General features: G+C 41.7%; 1 protein-coding gene across 1 annotated transcript in view; it reads left to right on the top strand.

Moving 5' to 3' along the window:
• LOC113959413 (myosin-1B-like) overlaps positions 1–17467 on the top strand; it is a 33144-nt gene that overhangs the window by 9272 nt on the left and 6405 nt on the right. The window contains exons 17-31 of the mRNA XM_027668432.1: positions 1635–1752; positions 3152–3275; positions 4865–5001; positions 6269–6524; positions 8786–9028; positions 10594–10770; positions 11366–11511; positions 11598–11688; positions 12443–12832; positions 12925–13051; positions 13468–13586; positions 14190–14386; positions 14871–15054; positions 15967–16132; positions 17023–17147. Of these exons, the coding sequence (XP_027524233.1) occupies positions 1635–1752; positions 3152–3275; positions 4865–5001; positions 6269–6524; positions 8786–9028; positions 10594–10770; positions 11366–11511; positions 11598–11688; positions 12443–12832; positions 12925–13051; positions 13468–13586; positions 14190–14386; positions 14871–15054; positions 15967–16132; positions 17023–17147 (2600 nt within the window). The remainder of the gene's footprint in view (positions 1–1634; positions 1753–3151; positions 3276–4864; positions 5002–6268; positions 6525–8785; positions 9029–10593; positions 10771–11365; positions 11512–11597; positions 11689–12442; positions 12833–12924; positions 13052–13467; positions 13587–14189; positions 14387–14870; positions 15055–15966; positions 16133–17022; positions 17148–17467) is intronic.

Below are 17467 nucleotides of genomic sequence, written 5' to 3'. Positions count from 1 at the left end.
CATTGTATCATTCAGAACTGTTGGGTTCAGCTCAAGACCACTTAACAGTTCCTAATTATCTAGTGTTAGGATCTGATTCACTGAACAGGAGAACTGTCAAAGAAATCATATGTCATTTGTAGAATTCCATGTACAAGCTGCTGTGTGCTGCTAGCACTTGGAAAGCATTTTGATATAAAGTTATTTTTTTTTAACTCACAAATAATTTAGTTTCTGAGAACAGTCAAGTTTGGGAGTATTGTCATGTGGTTCAATAAATCAAAGTACTTGCAAAGAGTTTGCCAGGGTGGGTTATAGGAGCCTAACCATTATGAGACCTGATAGTGGTAGAATGATAAGGTAGACACTGTTAGAATGTAGTGGATGCAACAGGAGTAGCCCGAAACAGGATCTTAGCATCTGCTCAGGAAACAAAAAAATGAATTTGAGAATATCTACCTTTCTTGTTTATGTCTCTCTTTGTACCCCTGAACACCATAAGCAGGTTTAAGCAACACACATGTGTAACATTCACATTTCAGATATTCATACAAACTCAGTGGAGAGAAGCTGGCCTTTTAAATCGGCATTTTAAGGTATGACTCATCTGGCCGCTTATATACATCTATCTTAGGATGAGATGAATCACATTCTAGAAGAAACTGTTTCACTCCACTGACTACAAATGAGCCCTAATGGAAATGTCCACACTTCATATCCAAAAGTGAAGAAAGAGGAATCCAGCTGGGGTCTTGACAGGCAAGAAGGTGCAAGGAGGGAATTAAGGAAACCAACTACAATAGAAAAGCGTAATTGAATGGATGATGGTGCCAGATATGGCTGTCATTTTAATGTTGGGTTGGTTGTTTTGACAGATGTGACTCAAAGGGAATCTTGACTTTTGCCTTTTAAAAGAAAAGTAGTACTGTCTGATCCAAATTAGGGATGGTGACATGAAGGAAAGAAAACTGTTTTTAGTCTGCTTATGATTGACTTCTCTAACAGCTTCTTTGGGTAAAACTTTATTGATTACACAGAAAAGATAAAGTTAAGTGTATGGACCATTCTGTAATAATGAAGCTGGTGGGAATTTCTACATAACAAAGTGATTCTGAGAGTTTATTCCGCCAGTTGTACTTTGTAATACACTTGATTATTATATTCAATAGATCTTTTAGCAGGAGGAACTTTATTCCATTTTTAAAATCCACAGAAGGACTAAGAGCTTTAGGTAACCTATTTCTCCAGTCCTGTGTGGGAATCTAGCTGTAAAATCTTAAAGAACATGAAGAGCCAATTGTCCAGAGGGCACTACACTACGCGGTGCCATCTTTGCCTACATCCAGTGAGAAGGCTGATGCTGTTGAAGATTTTTCAGCTGGTCTCCTAAAGCACTGTCGTACCATTTTTAAAAAATGTGGCCTTATGCTTTTACACAGGCACTGATAGCCCTCACATTCTTAGTAAAGCTCAGTTAAGCAACTCTCTGCAACTTATATGAATTGAAGGCATGTTCTGTCTGCACTTCCTGCATCTTTAACCAAGAGCTGCTTGAATTTTATTAAAAAAAAAAAGAAAGGTCATTCTGGAATGCTAATACATATGAAGATTCTTTGGAAGCAAAAGGGAATTATGATGGATGTATTTTGTTTAAGGTGAAATGGACCATTATCTGGTGATGCATCAGCTGCGGTGCAATGGGGTTCTAGAAGGCATCCGAATTTGCAGGAAGGGTTTTCCAAGCAGAATCCTTTATGCGGACTTTAAGCAACGGTAGGTCTTCAGTTATTACTGCCTGTTAAGATAAGGCCTGAGTAAACACACAGCTCAGGTGACACGATGGGAGAGACACCCTCTGAATCAGACTAGATCAGTGGCATTGGAGGGAACCAAGTTGTTAATACTGTCAGAGGTCACTCCAGCATTTCCCTCTCTGACCAGACTAGAGATTTCTTGATACGTCAGAACCAGTAGAATTTCTAAACTGAAGGCAATGCCCTATGATTCAAAGAGATGCAAAACAACTTTAGTGTAAAGAATAAAGTGCCATTATAGGCTGCTCTTTGAAGTCTCACAGAGTGCAGATACAATATCAATACATGTCAGTGCAGCCTCCTCTCACCCTACTGACTGAGCATTCAGAAACCCAAGGCTTTGCCGGTGCCGTGTCTCTGGCCTGCATCCTGCATCTTGTTTTCCTTGTCTTTAAAATGGAAACAACTAAACAGGTTCGTGTGGGCTCAGTTGCTATAAAGTGCTAAATCAGAACTGACTGCTGTTATAATTAAATGTAACAGTAGAATCTTCTATGCTGCACTGGTGTGAAAAGGGCCCAAGATCTCTCTGAAAATGCCCTCACCCTGATATTTAGTAAGGGATTAGCTGGTCTCAACTGTCAAATCTCAATTTGATGTGATAGATGAAGGAATCTATCCATAATGGCTGTGGTCCAGAATGACAAAGTACTTTAGGAATGACAATGGAAGCCTAAAATGGAGAATAAACTCACTGCACTATTATCCTTGCGTGATTTTACATATTTTTTTCAAGGTAAACTTGAGAATAAGAAGTGCTCCCATGTACAGTCACAAATCCATACTGATATATCTGAGAAACCCCTTTAGAAGGATTAGGTGGTCCTGTCTATGACACAGGATTACCTTAATCATTAAGTTACCTTGCAAAATGCTAAGACTGCTGTTAGCATTTAGAAAACAATACTGTATCATTTTCAGTCCACTCAAGGATTCATTGGTACAACTTGTAGAGGCTGTGAGATGTGCAAGATCTGCATTCTCTTTGCAATATAGTTGATTTTTGTCAGTAATTTTAATTCATCTTCAACTCTAATTTGAGTAGCATTCCTCTGATTAATAAAACAAGTTGAGAAGAGGTTGACTAGTTCTCACTAATTTCTTCCTAATTGGATCTGCAGACACTTTTAAGTATGTGCCTTAATTTTGTATGTAACAGCATACACACCCAACAGATTCCTCTATAGATGTGTCCCCTTTTCATCACGTTCTGTTTAGCCAGCAAACACAGTCTAGATTTCAGATGACATATTCAGCTGCTTTGAGATAGCTCAGTTTCCATATATTTCATGCTATACAATGGATCCTATTTTCCTCACCCTGTTTGCAACCAATTCTTGCAACCTTTCTCATTATAGGTACAAGATCCTTAATGCCTCAGCCATTCCAGAAGGCCAATTCATTGACAGCAAAAAGGCTTCAGAAAAGCTTCTTTCCTCCATTGATGTTGACCACAACCAATATAAATTTGGCCACACCAAGGTAAAGCCCTTGTAGAAGAGTAGGTATAATTAATGGCAAAATATTTTGTTTGTTGAAAGTATTTATTGAATACAAAACCAGCCTTCATGATGATTATAAACAAAGAACACCACTAGCAAGAAGGAGTACAGAAAACTTGTCTGGTTCCTGTGTGAGAGGCAGTAATGCCAGCCCTCGGAACCACACTACCAGAATGACCCAGCATGGCTGCAACAAGATTTTCCCCCGCCAGTTGAACACATTTATATCAGTGCATGTTAGACAGGCTCAGACAAGTTTGGACAGTCCTATTTTTCAGGGGATTTAGATACACAAAGTCTATCTTCCATATCCAAAGCAGTATTAGGTGAAACATTGATTCTCTCGTCAGCACAACCAAGGCAGTGCTATCTCTGGACACAAACCCAACCACTTCCACCACTAAACACACACAGAATCATAGAATGGTTTGGGTTGGAAGGGACCTTAAAGGTCATCTGGTTCCATCCCCTCTGCCATGGGCACGGACACCTTCCACTAGACCAGGTTGCTCCAAGCCCTGTCCAACCTGGCCTCAAACACTTCCAGGGAAGGGGCAGCCACAGCTTCCCTTGGGAACCTGTGTCAGTGTTTCACCATGCTCAGAGAAAAGAATTTCTTCCTAATATCTAATCTAAAGCTACTCTTTTTCAGTTTGAAGCCATTCCCCCCTTGTCCTGTCACTCCAGGCCCTTGTAAAAAGTCCTTCTCTATCTTTTTTGTAGGCTCCTTTCAGGTCCTGGAAGGCCACAATTAGGTTACCCAATTCTCTGAGCCTTTCCTCAAAGCAGAGGTGTTCCACCCCTCTGATCATCTCAGTGTCTCCTCTGGCCTCTCTCCTAAAGTCGATGTCCTTCTGTGCTGTTGCCCAGGGCTGGAGCAGCTCTGCAGGGGGGTCTCACCTGAGGGAGTAGAGGGGCAGAATCCCCCCCTCCTCTGCTGCCCACACTGTGGGATCAATCCAGGGCATGGAGGGTTTCTGGGCTGGGCCATGTCCAGCCTCTCTCCCCCCAGCACCCCCAAGTCCTTCTCCCAGGGCTGGGCTCCATCTGTTCATCCCCCAGCCTGGATTGATCCCAGGGGTTGCTCCAACCCCGGTGCAGCACCAGCAGGTGGTCTTGTTAGACTGCATGAAATTCCCATAGGCCACTGCTTGAGCTTGTCCAGATCCCTCTAGATGGCATCACCATGTATGCTTCTCAAGCCAGTTCTAAGGAAGTTACAGACCAAATCTTGAGCCTGACAGAGAAGGGTAGAGTACAGCAAAGAGACAGAGTAGGATATAGTACTAAGTTGAAAGTTGACTCTTTAATTTAATAACTATTGATGAGCTAGATCTTCATGACCTACACTGGAGCAGGCACTAAACAACACTGCAATAATGTGATTAGATCATACAGAGCGATTTGTCATGAATCACAGGAACACTGAGGATTTGAATACTGACACAAAATTTCTCCAGCTGTTAAACCTTTACTTTTCCAAAATTGACTTGTACTACCCTGCATCAGCTGTCAATAGCCACGTATCCACCTAAGCCTCAAACTATTTGACTCTCTTTTCTGTTATAGGTGTTTTTCAAGGCAGGTCTTCTGGGACTCCTAGAAGAGATGAGAGATGAGAAGCTCGTGAGCCTGATCACTCACACACAAGCTATGTGCAGAGGGTACCTCATGAGAATTGAATTTAAAAAGATGAATGCAAGAAGGTAATATAAGAAAACACTAACGATCGTACTGTGTCAGACCAAGGGTCCATCAATGCAATGTATGGTCTCAAACAAAAAACTGTCATTGGAGAAGAACCTTAGAAAGTGGGAACAAAGCAAGTATAAACTAACAGCTTCCTCACAACAGCCTCACAAATTCTAGCAGTGGCTGTTTAGCAATTGCATCATGCAGCTGGACCATGATACTTAGTATTTAACTAGAAACCTTTTCTCCAGAAATGCACTTACTGTTTTCAACCTTTAAAGAACTCTGTGACAGAGACAGACAACTGAACAAGGGCTAAGGTTTGTCTGATTTGAACATGTTGTCTCATCATTTCACTGGATCACATTGGTTTTTTAAGGAATGACATACAACCACTCTCTGCTCTCCTTTTCTTTAATTTCCTTTCCTGGCTCCATCATCTAAGATGCACAATTCTACCTTGTACAGAGAAGATACTTCATACTTTCAGCTCCATACTTTCAGCTATTCCACATGCAAAATTTAGAGTGCAGGAGCGACAGCACTAGGCAAGTCAAGCAAACTTTCTCAAATGTTGACAAGTGAAAGCTTTAGGGGCAGCAAGGCTTGCGTAAATGTACAGGACACTCTACCAACCAGCTGCTTTTATTTGTAATACTGTGCAGCATATATTTAGCTCAGATGTTTCTTGAGCCACACATAGTTTCTAAGAATTCAATAACTCTTACTGAATTTCTCTGCAAGGATTTGTCTAATCTCCCTTTGAACTTTGAGCATCAACATCTTTTTGCATTCAATACCATTAAAAAGTTTCTTTTTTTCAGTTTCTGATAATAATTTCTAATATGACATTTGCTATTTTGAGTGACCCCAAAAGAATCAAGCTACTGTTTCCACAATTGACAGAAACTGCTAGATTTGTAATCTCAGCAGGAGTACTTCAAGGATTCAGTTTTCACTCTGGTATATACCTGAGCACTTGCATTTTCCTTGAGACTGAGGAAAGTCTCAGAGACTGCCAGCCAATATGCCAGAGAAGTCTGTCTGTTTTGGAGTATTTCTCCCTCATGTATCATGGCATAGTTGTCATTCAAGTTACCAAACCAGCCATTTTGCAATAAGGGCCTAGAAATGACTCTTTAATAAAAGCAAGGGAGGTGACGAAGAAAAGTCTTATGCAAAAGTTCTTTGGGGTAAATGCTGATGCTTTGGGGTAAATAATGAGAGTATGTTTACAGCTAAAGTCTCACACTCTCATAAACTGTTTTCATGTGTTTTCAGAGAATCCATTTATATCATTCAGTACAACATTCGTGCATTCATGAATGTCAAACACTGGCCCTGGATGAAGCTGTACTTCAAGATCAAGCCCTTGCTGAAGAGTGCAGAGTCTGAGAAGGAGATGGCCAACATGAAGGAGGAGTTTGAGAAAACCAAGGAGGAGCTTGCAAAGTCTGAGGCAAAAAGGAAAGAACTGGAGGAAAAAATGGTGACCCTGTTGCAAGAGAAAAATGATCTGCAGCTTCAGGTCCAGTCTGTGAGTAACTTCCATTTTCAGATTCACCCCATTTCCTCTTACTCTGCTGCTCTTTCCCTTCCCTTTTCCATTGTCCTTCATAAACAGGCATGTAAAAGGAACGCTGCTTTGTATCTGGTCTTTTCACTTACATCTAAGCAAAGTGAGCACAAAGCACATAAATTAACACCAGTAGGAATGCAGGAAAGTTCCAACTGGACTCCCAGATAAATCCACTTTACCATTAAGCAATCACCAGTGGAAGAATCAGACGTCCCACAGTATATACAATGTGATCCTCACAGTGGTGTCTGATTCTGGATGAAATACATGCTGTTTCCACATCTGCTGATCATTAAATATGGAGCCAGGACAGGGGTGCTTTTCTGTCAGAGGCAGGACTGAATCTGTGCAAACTGCTTTTCTCTGGAATACTGCTTGACAGAGACTGAAACTGCACATGTCAGGTTCTAATAGGTAATAGCAAGGCCAAAGGCAGTCTGGTGCAAGTGGATCTGTCACTTGTTGTCATGTGCTTTTGAATCAGTTGAGTTTCAGCAAGAGTCCTGTATTGTTTCACATGTCAAAGCTTTTACCTGTATCTGCTAAATATCAGATTCATTATCTGAATCCTTCTTCAGAACTTAACCTCACTGAGTTTTCCGAGTTTCTTTGTACCTTTCCTGGTACTCAATGCTCTGTTCTCCCAAACCCACCCAGTTTACAAGCATTTGGGACTTCAATTTAACACAATTCATAGAATTGTTGAGGTTGGAAAAGACCTGTAAGATCATCAAATAAGTCCATCAATAGTAAGTCCAGCACTGCCACGTTCAACCCTAAACCATGTCCTTAAGTGTCACATCCACACGAGTTTTGAACACCTCCATAAATGGTGATTCTACCACTTCCCTGTGCAGTCTGTCCCAATGCTGACCACCCTTTCATTGAAGAAATTCTTCCTAAGATCCAGTCTGAACCTTCCCTGGTGCAACTTGAGGCTTGTTTCCTCTTGTCCTGTCACTTAGGAGCAGAGCCCAACCCTCCCTGGCTCCCCCCTCCTGTCAGGGAGCTGGAGAGAGAAATAAGGTCCCCCTTGAGCCTCCTTTTCTTCAGGCTGAGCCCCCCCAGCTCCCTCAGCTGCTCCTGGTGCTCCAGACCCTTTCCTAGCTCCATTCCCCTCTCTGGACATGCTCCAGCCCCTCAATGCCTTTCTTGTCGTGAGGGGCTCAAAACTGACCCCAGGATCTGAGGTACCTCAGCAGTGCCAGCACAGGAGTCAGTCACTGCCCTGGTCCTGTTGGCCACGCTATTGCTGACACAAGCCAGATGCTCCTGGCCTTCATACCCATCTGGGCACACCTGGGCTCATGTTAAGCTCCTGTCACTAACACCTTCAGGTCCTTTTCCAGCTTTCCAGTCCCTCTGCCCCTAGCCTGGAGCACTCTGTGAGGTTGTTGTGACCCAACAACAGGACCGGGCACTCAGCCTTGTTGAAGCTCACGCCTTGGCCCCTCGATCCAGCCTGTCAAGATCCCTCTGCAGAGCCTTTCTGCCCTCCAGCAGCTCAACACTCCCACACAACTTGATATCATCTGTGACCTTGCTGCAGGTGCCCTCTGTTGTCCTAGGAGACAGCAGATACCTGTTCTGGTATTCTGCCTAGAATACATCAAAGTAGCATTAATTTAGACAAAATTTTATCTGTTAATCATATGTCACAAAATGTTAGCTATAGTGAAAGTTGCAGGCTACAATCTAGGTCGAGCTTGACCCTATCTTGGCTGAGAGATTAAAGAATGATGGGAACCAGATTAGGCTCATGTGAATAAACTGGGGAAAGACAGTCTAACTTATATCATTAGAGTTAAAGGAGCTTATTAAAGACAGACTCATCTGCTGTTCTGTGAAAGTTGACTTTGAATGCTGTATGTTATACAAATCCACATCTAAGACCATGCTTCCATGATGGTAGTATTCCAGTTTTCGGCCCACCTATTTTTCTTACTAATTCCTTGCAAGCTCCTTGTTATGACTGAACCCTGTGAGTCTGTTGTATGGTATTGTAGTCAAACTGTTTGGCCAGCTAAAAGGAAGTGTCTCCACCATGGGATTATAGTCCACTTTCCTAGCCATGGCTGAACAGGATAATTTCCTCATGATTGAATCACAGGCATTACTGCCCTGACTTGTGCAGTCAATTTTGTGGATATGGAACTTGAACTTGTTGCCTTTTGTCATTGTTATGATAAATATAATGAGCATTCAATATGTTCTGACAGGAGAGTGAAAATCTAGCTGATGCTGAAGAGAGATGTGAAGGACTCATTAAAAGTAAAATCCAGCTGGAAGCTAAAATTAAAGAACTGAATGAAAGATTGGAAGATGAAGAGGAGACAAATGCTGAACTGACAGCAAAGAAGAGGAAACTTGAAGATGAGTGCTCTGAGCTGAAGAAAGATATTGATGATCTTGAAATGACTCTGGCCAAAGTGGAAAAGGAGAAGCATGCAACAGAGAATAAGGTGACAGAGAAATTGGGGAATTATTCTTCCCCAGGCAGTTTTCACAGACAGTTGTCAGTTTTGTGGAAAGTTGCAGTCATTCTTAAGTGTTCTGAACAGAAGTGAGATGTGCCCAAGGCATGGGTGACAGGTATTCTCACTTAATCAGCTGCCAGAATTTTTTCTGTTAAAATTTTAATTTTTTCTTAGGAACAATGTATTTCTGTGACAGTTCAAAAAGAGTTAAGAGGTTGTTATGGTGCTTTATTTTCATATTTGCCTATTTGCAGTCTTAAGGAATCAGTATATTTGTGTCTCCTGTGCATAATGGAGGACTATGATGCTTGTGAGCAACTCAGCATAGAACAGCTATGCTGATTCTTTCTCACATGCACGAGAACTGATTTTGCAGATGTTAAATGTTTTCTTATGATGTATTTAAGAAGACCAGGTTTCAGCTAGGATATCCTTCCCTTCCATTGACCTGATGATACAACGAGAGTCCTTCCTGATTTGTGGTGTTCATAGTCAGTATAGCAAGGACGGTGGTCATTAACTCATTTATCTCCCAGGAAATGCACATGTACATCTCTACAATCAATATGAAGAAACAGAATTGAGTTATATATGTTAGAATTCAAAAATCCATGTGTGTGGGGACAGTGTTCTGCCCTGCTGTAGAAACAATGATGGCAGAGCTGTAGCTACAATGGTGAGTTCCCTCCACTGCCATTACTGAGATCAATAGCAGATCTTGTTTGCAATTACAGATGTGTTGGACATAGCTACACTAATGCCTAGAGGAAATCTAGCTAGTGGTGGGTATTAGGATGAGGGAGTGTCCTATATGATATCAGGGTCATTTCCACACTTAGCAGCATGGATTTTCCTTACATTTACTGTCAGACTTTCCCATTCAAATGTGACAAATGGGAAGCAAGGATTAGGCAGGCTAATGCACAGACCTGATGCATTTGAGATAAGGTTGCTGATGTGCAAGGCTCTATTGAAGTACAAGGAATTTCTAAGATAAAGCTAGCAGAGCCCAGTTAGAAGCCCCTCCCCTAAACATGTGATTGCTTGTTCCACAGACATAGGGGTTTTTGTCACGTTATTGTGTTTCTTTCAGTTTTACAGAAAACTTAACATATCTTTGGTTATGCTTGCCACTTGATCATATCTTTTTAAAGAACCTGATTTGCTGAGAATTTACAGCTGTTTTCATAGCAAAATATCACATGCAGGAGAGACATTTCTTGAGCAAGAGCAATTCAGACGGCTTTTGTAAATCCCAGTGGGAAATGCTTTCAGAGGCAAGTGAAGATCCAGAACATGTTCCACTACAGAATTCAGTAGGATAGGACTGGGGGTCAAAAATAACTAAAGCAAGAATTCCTACAAGCAGGACCAGAGAGGTCAGACCCTGAGGCATGACACTTGCTGCTGCCCTCATCACAATCAATATAAACATACTGTGGAGAGTTGACTAAATTCATGCAAGAGTTTGCAAGGATGCACTCACTGTGTTCTTGGTGTGCCATTTCTCAAGGCATCCCTTCATAGTATGGATGCTGGCTGTCTGACAGGTTAAGAATCTTACTGAAGAGATGGCAACTCTGGATGAAAATATTTCTAAACTCACTAAGGAGAAAAAGGCCCTGCAGGAAGCCCACCAGCAGACGCTGGATGACTTGCAAGTTGAGGAAGACAAAGTCAGCACCCTCACCAAAGCCAAGACCAAACTGGAACAACAAGTAGATGATGTAAGTAAAAGTTTTCAATTTCTGTATATAGATGCTCTAACATATTAGAAGAGACCAGAAATCTGTAATTGGGAGTATAAGCAACATCTAAAGTAATTGAGCCAGCTCTAATAATTTCAGCTAATTGACAGGGAATTGCGGAATGCAGTATATTTTTCATGTTCATCACTGGGCATTTCAGCATTGTAGACTTCTGTGACCTGATTTAAACCATTAGCTGGAGCAGGACACCTGTGACAGTTTGAAAGTTGCTACACAGTTATTTGTGTGTGCATATACTCCAGGAAGTTATGAATACTGGGAATTTGTCCATATTTAGCGGTCTGTATGCTAGAGACTGCAGCCACTGGAAAACTTTAATTTCTGTTTTTTTAAAAAACTTTTATTTCTACTGTGCACAGCCAAGCTGTGGACAGCTCAATGACCGAAATCAAATCACCATGGCAGCTCTGATCTCACAGTGAGAGTGTAGCACAGGTGGAGATAATCTGATTGTTTTCTCTATGCATCAATTTCCAACTTAGATTATTAAAACAAGATTAGTTACTTTCAAAGTAAAATTTATGTGTTTCAAAGTATATTTTATGTGTTTTAGCTTGAAGCATCTCTGGAACAAGAGAAGAAACTGCGAATGGACCTTGAGAGAGCAAAGAGAAAACTGGAGGGTGATCTGAAAATGTTTCAGGATTCCGTCATGGATCTGGAAAATGACAAGCAACAGATGGATGACAGGCTAAAAAAGTATTGCACTGACTTCTTATGCTCTGAATTCTGAAATTCAGGTTTTATCTTAACTGTATTGCATTTGCCCTCTTGTTCTTTAACAGAAAGGATTTTGAAATTAGCCAGTTGCAAAGTAAAATTGAAGATGAACAGGCTCAAAGTTCTCAGCTGCAAAAGAAAATTAAGGAGCTTCAGGTAAAGTCTAAAGAGTTATTAATACTTCTAATAGCAAGAACAAGTTTCTTAGAATTAATTGATATTTATTCTTACACCATTCTACAAAAATATTTTCTCTCAAATGAATAACCATTAATATGGACTCTGTGTGCTGTTCCCATCTCAGGGCACTTTTACAGTGACTCTGGCCTCTAATCATACATAAATATGTAGGAAATGTTTTAGGTGAAGACTGTTATAGGCTTTAAAAATGCCACTGAGAATGGCTTTTCTAAGGAAACAACAGAATGTGACATAATGTGTCATGATCAGGACAAAGATCACCTTCTAAATGCAGAGCCAGAAGACAGCTCTCTTCAGTGCTATTATGCCATGACTGCTCATCTCAAAGTTTCTTCCATCCTGTTTGCTGATGGAGAAGGGACATTGTTTTGTTCTGGCCTGCCCTTTGGAAAATTTTCAAGAAACTCGCATTGTTTTACATTTTCCAGTGACACCGCCTCTGTTTCTTCAGAAAAGTGCAATTCTAATTTCTTCACAAAACCATAAATCCATTCTGAGCTGTAACATAAAATAAAGTATCAGATTTTACATTCACTGTTGTTCCAAAGCTGAATATTGCATGTCCTAGGACCCAATTCAGTGAAGTTTCTAATGGTGCTTTTCTTTCTACACTTCTATAAATGGATGTGAATGTTTGCTCTTTATTCCTTAATAATAATTTCAAATCTGTTTATTCAGAAGTCCTCTTTTAACCAATTAACTTTCTCAGGCCCGTATTGAGGAACTGGAGGAGGAAATCGAGGCCGAGCGAACCTCTCGCGCTAAAGCAGAGAAGCATCGGGCTGACCTGTCCAGGGAGCTGGAGGAGATCAGCGAGCGCCTGGAAGAAGCAGGAGGGGCGACGGCAGCTCAGGTGGAGATGAACAAGAAGCGGGAGGCAGAATTCCAGAAGATGCGCCGGGACCTCGAAGAGGCCACGCTGCAGCACGAAGCCACGGCTGCCGCCCTGCGCAAGAAGCACGCGGACAGCACAGCTGAGCTGGGGGAGCAGATCGACAACCTGCAGCGCGTCAAGCAGAAGCTGGAGAAGGAGAAGAGTGAGCTCAAGATGGAGATTGATGACTTGGCCAGTAACATGGAGTCTGTCTCCAAAGCCAAGGTTGCTGCACAGGAAGAAATGTTTCTCATCGTTACCATTGTTGTTCTGAACAACTGGATGAGCTGAAGGAGATGCTTTCTGTCTCTTCACAGAGCAATCTGGAAAAGATGTGCCGAGCTCTTGAAGACCAGTTCAGTGAAGTCAGAACAAAAGATGATGAACATGTGCGACTAATTAATGATCTGAACACACAGAAAACACGCCTACAGACTGAGAATGGTATGTCCCTTGATGAGATGTAATACTCCCGTATCAAGTACTTAAATATGCTGCCTGAATGCCTGTGTATTTTGTAACATGTTCATTACTCAGTGATCTGAACAAAACTCACAACGTAGAATTTCCTCCTGGTGGCAGTCATACAAATGCCACCCAAAGAAACATAAAACCAAACCAAAAGAAGAACTGTCAATCAAAATGAATGTGTGAGTTTGTGATCAGTTTATCTTCTTTCCTCTGATGCCAGCACAGCATTTCTCTTTGACAGATTCTCCTATCGGTGGGAATGATATTGCTTCTAACCCTTCAATTTACCACATTATATCTTGTAATCACTTTCCACATGGCTAGCTGCTCTCATTCATTTGTTTTATGTCTCATATCTCTGTCTAAAAAAATCAACTTTTTCTCGTTAGGTGAACTTACTCGGCAACTGGAGGAGAAGGAGTCCTTGATTTCTCAGTTGACTCGAGGCAAACATGCTTTCACTCAGCAGACTGAAGAGCTGAAGAGGCAACTAGAGGAAGAAAATAAGGTGACTTGCTTTCATTTGGACCAACAACTTGTAAAATAAATAAATGCACTAAAAAAACAAATTAGATTTCTCCTCAGAGAAAGGTGGTGACATCAGAACAGCGAAAATTTTGAACTGTGCCTTGTGGTATAATATAGAGAAGAGACATCAGAAATTAAATAAGGAAGAAAGTTTAAGTCCTTCTCATCAAGACTTCTGAAATTCAAAAACATGAGAGAAATGAATAAAATCAGCTCTGTGTGTCTGCCTTACTGCTACTGGAAATCCTTGAGGCAAAGCAAACAGCAGCAGCCAAAAAAAGGAAATAGAGTAGGAGTGCTTGCACCTTGTCTGTCACTGGATTTATTCTATCTTTTCCTGAAGCATTTGGTGCAGATGTGTTTGAGAGGTGGTGTCCCAGAAAAAGATGGACAAGCATCTGACCTTGATTAATAGCATCAAGTTTGAAACACAGAGTCCCTAATGCTATTCATGTTGTTCCTTCTGTTGCTTTAGCAACTGTAGCAGGGAGATATGAAGCGAAGCTTTGATCAAACTGCAGTAAAAAAAATCCAGTCACATACTGTTAGCGTTTTGACAATTTGTATCATTTTAACTACCAAGGCCAAGAACGCCCTGGCCCACGCCCTGCAGTCCGCTCGCCACGACTGTGACTTGCTCCGGGAACAATATGAGGAGGAGCAGGAAGCCAAGGGGGAGCTGCAGCGCGCCCTGTCCAAGGCCAACAGCGAAGTGGCCCAGTGGAGAACCAAATACGAGACGGACGCGATTCAGCGCACGGAGGAGCTCGAGGAGGCCAAGTACGTGGGGAATGGGATGGCCTGGAACAAGTAGAAGGATATTTAAATATAAATGAGTATAACTGAAGGAAACCAAGATACACCTGTAGCGGGAATATGTAGAGCAGTGTGCTTTGTAATGTATTAGGAGTGAAAAGCGGAGTGAGTAGACATTTAAGGGAGGAGTAGAGGTCGAGGCTCAAGAGTGTCTACATAAGAGAATTCCAATGCATTAACTATTGAACTAACCATAGTAGTTGAAAAATCACATTCTTTACACTGCCAATATCGAAAGTGTATTTCTGGTCCCTCTCCACATTGGTACAGTATGTACTTGGGTACGTATTCTCCCTTCCTATGCACCACTCCAGAGTGCTGTGTCACTTAGCACCAGGCTCTTAGCACCAGAGCATTCTGTGTTGCTCTCCCATTCCCAATGCCTTTCATGTCCGTTTTCTGAGGTTAGAATTTTCCTTTTCTCAGTGGTGATTTTCTCGTTCTGCAGGAAGATGCTGGCCCAGCGCCTGCAGGACTCAGAGGAACAGATTGAGGCTGTCAATGCAAAGTGTGCTTCACTGGAGAAGACAAAGCAGAGGCTGCAGGGGGAAGTGGATGACCTGATGATTGACCTGGAGAGGTCAAATGCAGTCTGTGCAGCATTTGATAAAAAGCAGAAGAATTTTGACAAGGTTCATTCAAAAGACCATGCCAGATCTGAACATCATTAGATATTTGATAGGCCAGGACAAATTCTGAAATTATCAAAGTTCTACACTAACAGTAAGATAAATTGCATCTTACCCAAAGCAAAGTTATGGTAAGGACCACATAATATGACATATGGCAAAGATAAAGTCACTGTGTAAGTAAACCCAGATGACCGCAACAAATGATGAAGTAGCCTTCTGATAGTTTTTGAAAGCATGAAATCTTTGCAAGGGAGACTGGCAGGATCCATATGTAGTCTTTGGTCAAGCAGACTGAGCAAGTACTCACATGTAAGCTATCAAGCCCTGACTTTTGCCTGGTGCTAGTCTGCCAGCCTTGTATTTGGGTGAGGCAGAGCTTCAGAGTCATGTAATGTTCCAGCCTGCATTGCCTTTACTAATATTTAAAAGAATCTACACTGTTGGACCAAGTTACAGATGTTGCATAGCCCTGTGCCTTGGTCTAGCCTTGTGTGAGTGAATTAAGTGACTGTACTAAAAAGGATGCCTTACAGAGCCGTGGCATCAAACTCAGGAGAGAACCAGTAGACTCCAACCTTTCTTGTTGGAGTCTTCTCCTGAGTCCAGGACCACTAGCTCCTGCAGTAATACAAAGGCTTACACATCCTTATTCAGACCAACCACAGCGTCCAGTCTGGTGTCCCATCAAACTCCTGCCTGAGAGTCTGGGGCATGCACTAGTGCTGGATGAAGAGGCACATAGTAGATTCCACCAAAACAGCCGGAGAATATATCACAGCGAGTTGATTGTCACAGGCAGAGAACAGTCTAAAGCCAAAGACTGTAAGATAGGTCATGCCTCTTGGGTTCTTGTAAAGGTGCAGAGACAGGAGTGTTGCAGAACAGGTCATTCTTATGCTTCTGTTACTCCAGGTCGTGGCTGAATGGAAGCAGAAGTACCAGGAGAGTCAGGCTGAGCTGGAAGCTGCCCAGAAGGAGTCTCGCTCTCTCAGCACTGAGATCTTCCGGATGAAGAATGCCTATGAAGAAATGCTTGACCAGGCTGAGACTGTCAGGCGAGAGAACAAGAACCTCCAGCGTAAGTTCAGATATCTGTCATCAGGAATTCACCATGAGCCCTAAGATGCTTCCACATCTCTGGACTACCAGAACTCTGCCTCTTCCCAAGGTTTTGTTCCTTATAATTTTCCATAAAGGTAGCAAATTTCTTTTTTGTTCAGCTGATCATAAAGTCACCTGCAAACACATGCCTACAGCTCATTACAGCATCCTACTTCCTCCTCCTTCACACCGTCATGATCCCACGCATGGACAGGGACCAAATTAACTGAATAGACAGAAATTATGATGATTCTAAGTTTTTTCAGATTACTTCAGTCAGTCACTGCCACTAGAAAAAATCTGGAGGACTGTTATCTGTCTCCTGATTATTGGAGGTTTATGCAGCTGTGGCACAAGGGATTGGCATTTAATAAGCAAACTATCTATACAAAGGAAATACAACTCAGATCCTTTTTGTGAGCTGAATGGTCACTGGGGACTGTCTCTGGAGATGTAATTTCACTACCCAGAGGAAGTTGACATTATTTTCTGAGCTCATTCCAGTTGGTCCCTCTCATTTTCAAATTGCACACTGAACTGTGTTCAAATTGCACACTGAGCAGGTTATCAGAAATAAAGATTGCACATGAGAGAAGTGTGCAATTAGCTTGGTTGGTTAAAACTTGGAGCTAATAATTCTAAGGTCACAGGTTCAATACCCTACCCATTCACTGAAGAGTTGGACTCGATACTTGTGGGTCGCTTCCAACTCAGAATATTCTGTGATTTCATGATTCTGTGATTTCTCCTCACTGCTTCATCCCATTACATCAGTTCTCTTCCGTCACTCCCGTTGCCAAAGAGCAATTGCAGGTGCCACTGATAACATTATCTAAGATGAGATGAGTATGTGTTTTCTGGTTGCAGAGGAAATTTCTGATCTGACTGAACAGATTGCTGAGTCTGGAAAAGCAAATCATGGGCTGGAGAAAGCAAAGAAGCAAATTGAGCAAGAAAAGTGTGACCTTCAAGCAGCATTAGAAGAAGCAGAGGTAAGTGTCCCCAATAAGGTGCTTGCTTTCAAAGAAATCAAGAATGGGGAAAATTTAAATATATATTTTATATTCCTGATATCCTTAAACTGTCCCAAAGGTGCAGCAAGAAAGCAGAGACAGATCAAATAGCTCAGGATCCACTTCTCTTCCATATTAATGTGGCATTCCTTGCTGTACTACCATGCACAAAAAAACCTCAGTCCCAGTCTAAAATTGAGTTCATTTTGCATCATCTGTTTGAATTTGTTCCCACAGAAAGCTGAAGAAAAGTAATTTGTACTTCAAAACACTGATAATTTTTGTTTTCTAGTCAAATT

The sequence above is a fragment of the Corapipo altera genome, unplaced genomic scaffold (genome assembly GCF_003945725.1).
Source record: "Corapipo altera isolate COAL_440 unplaced genomic scaffold, ASM394572v1 109, whole genome shotgun sequence".
Classification (NCBI taxonomy): Eukaryota; Metazoa; Chordata; class Aves; order Passeriformes; family Pipridae; genus Corapipo; species Corapipo altera.
The sequence above is the reverse complement of the archived record's forward strand: the minus strand, read 5'-3'. Positions and strand labels throughout refer to the sequence as shown.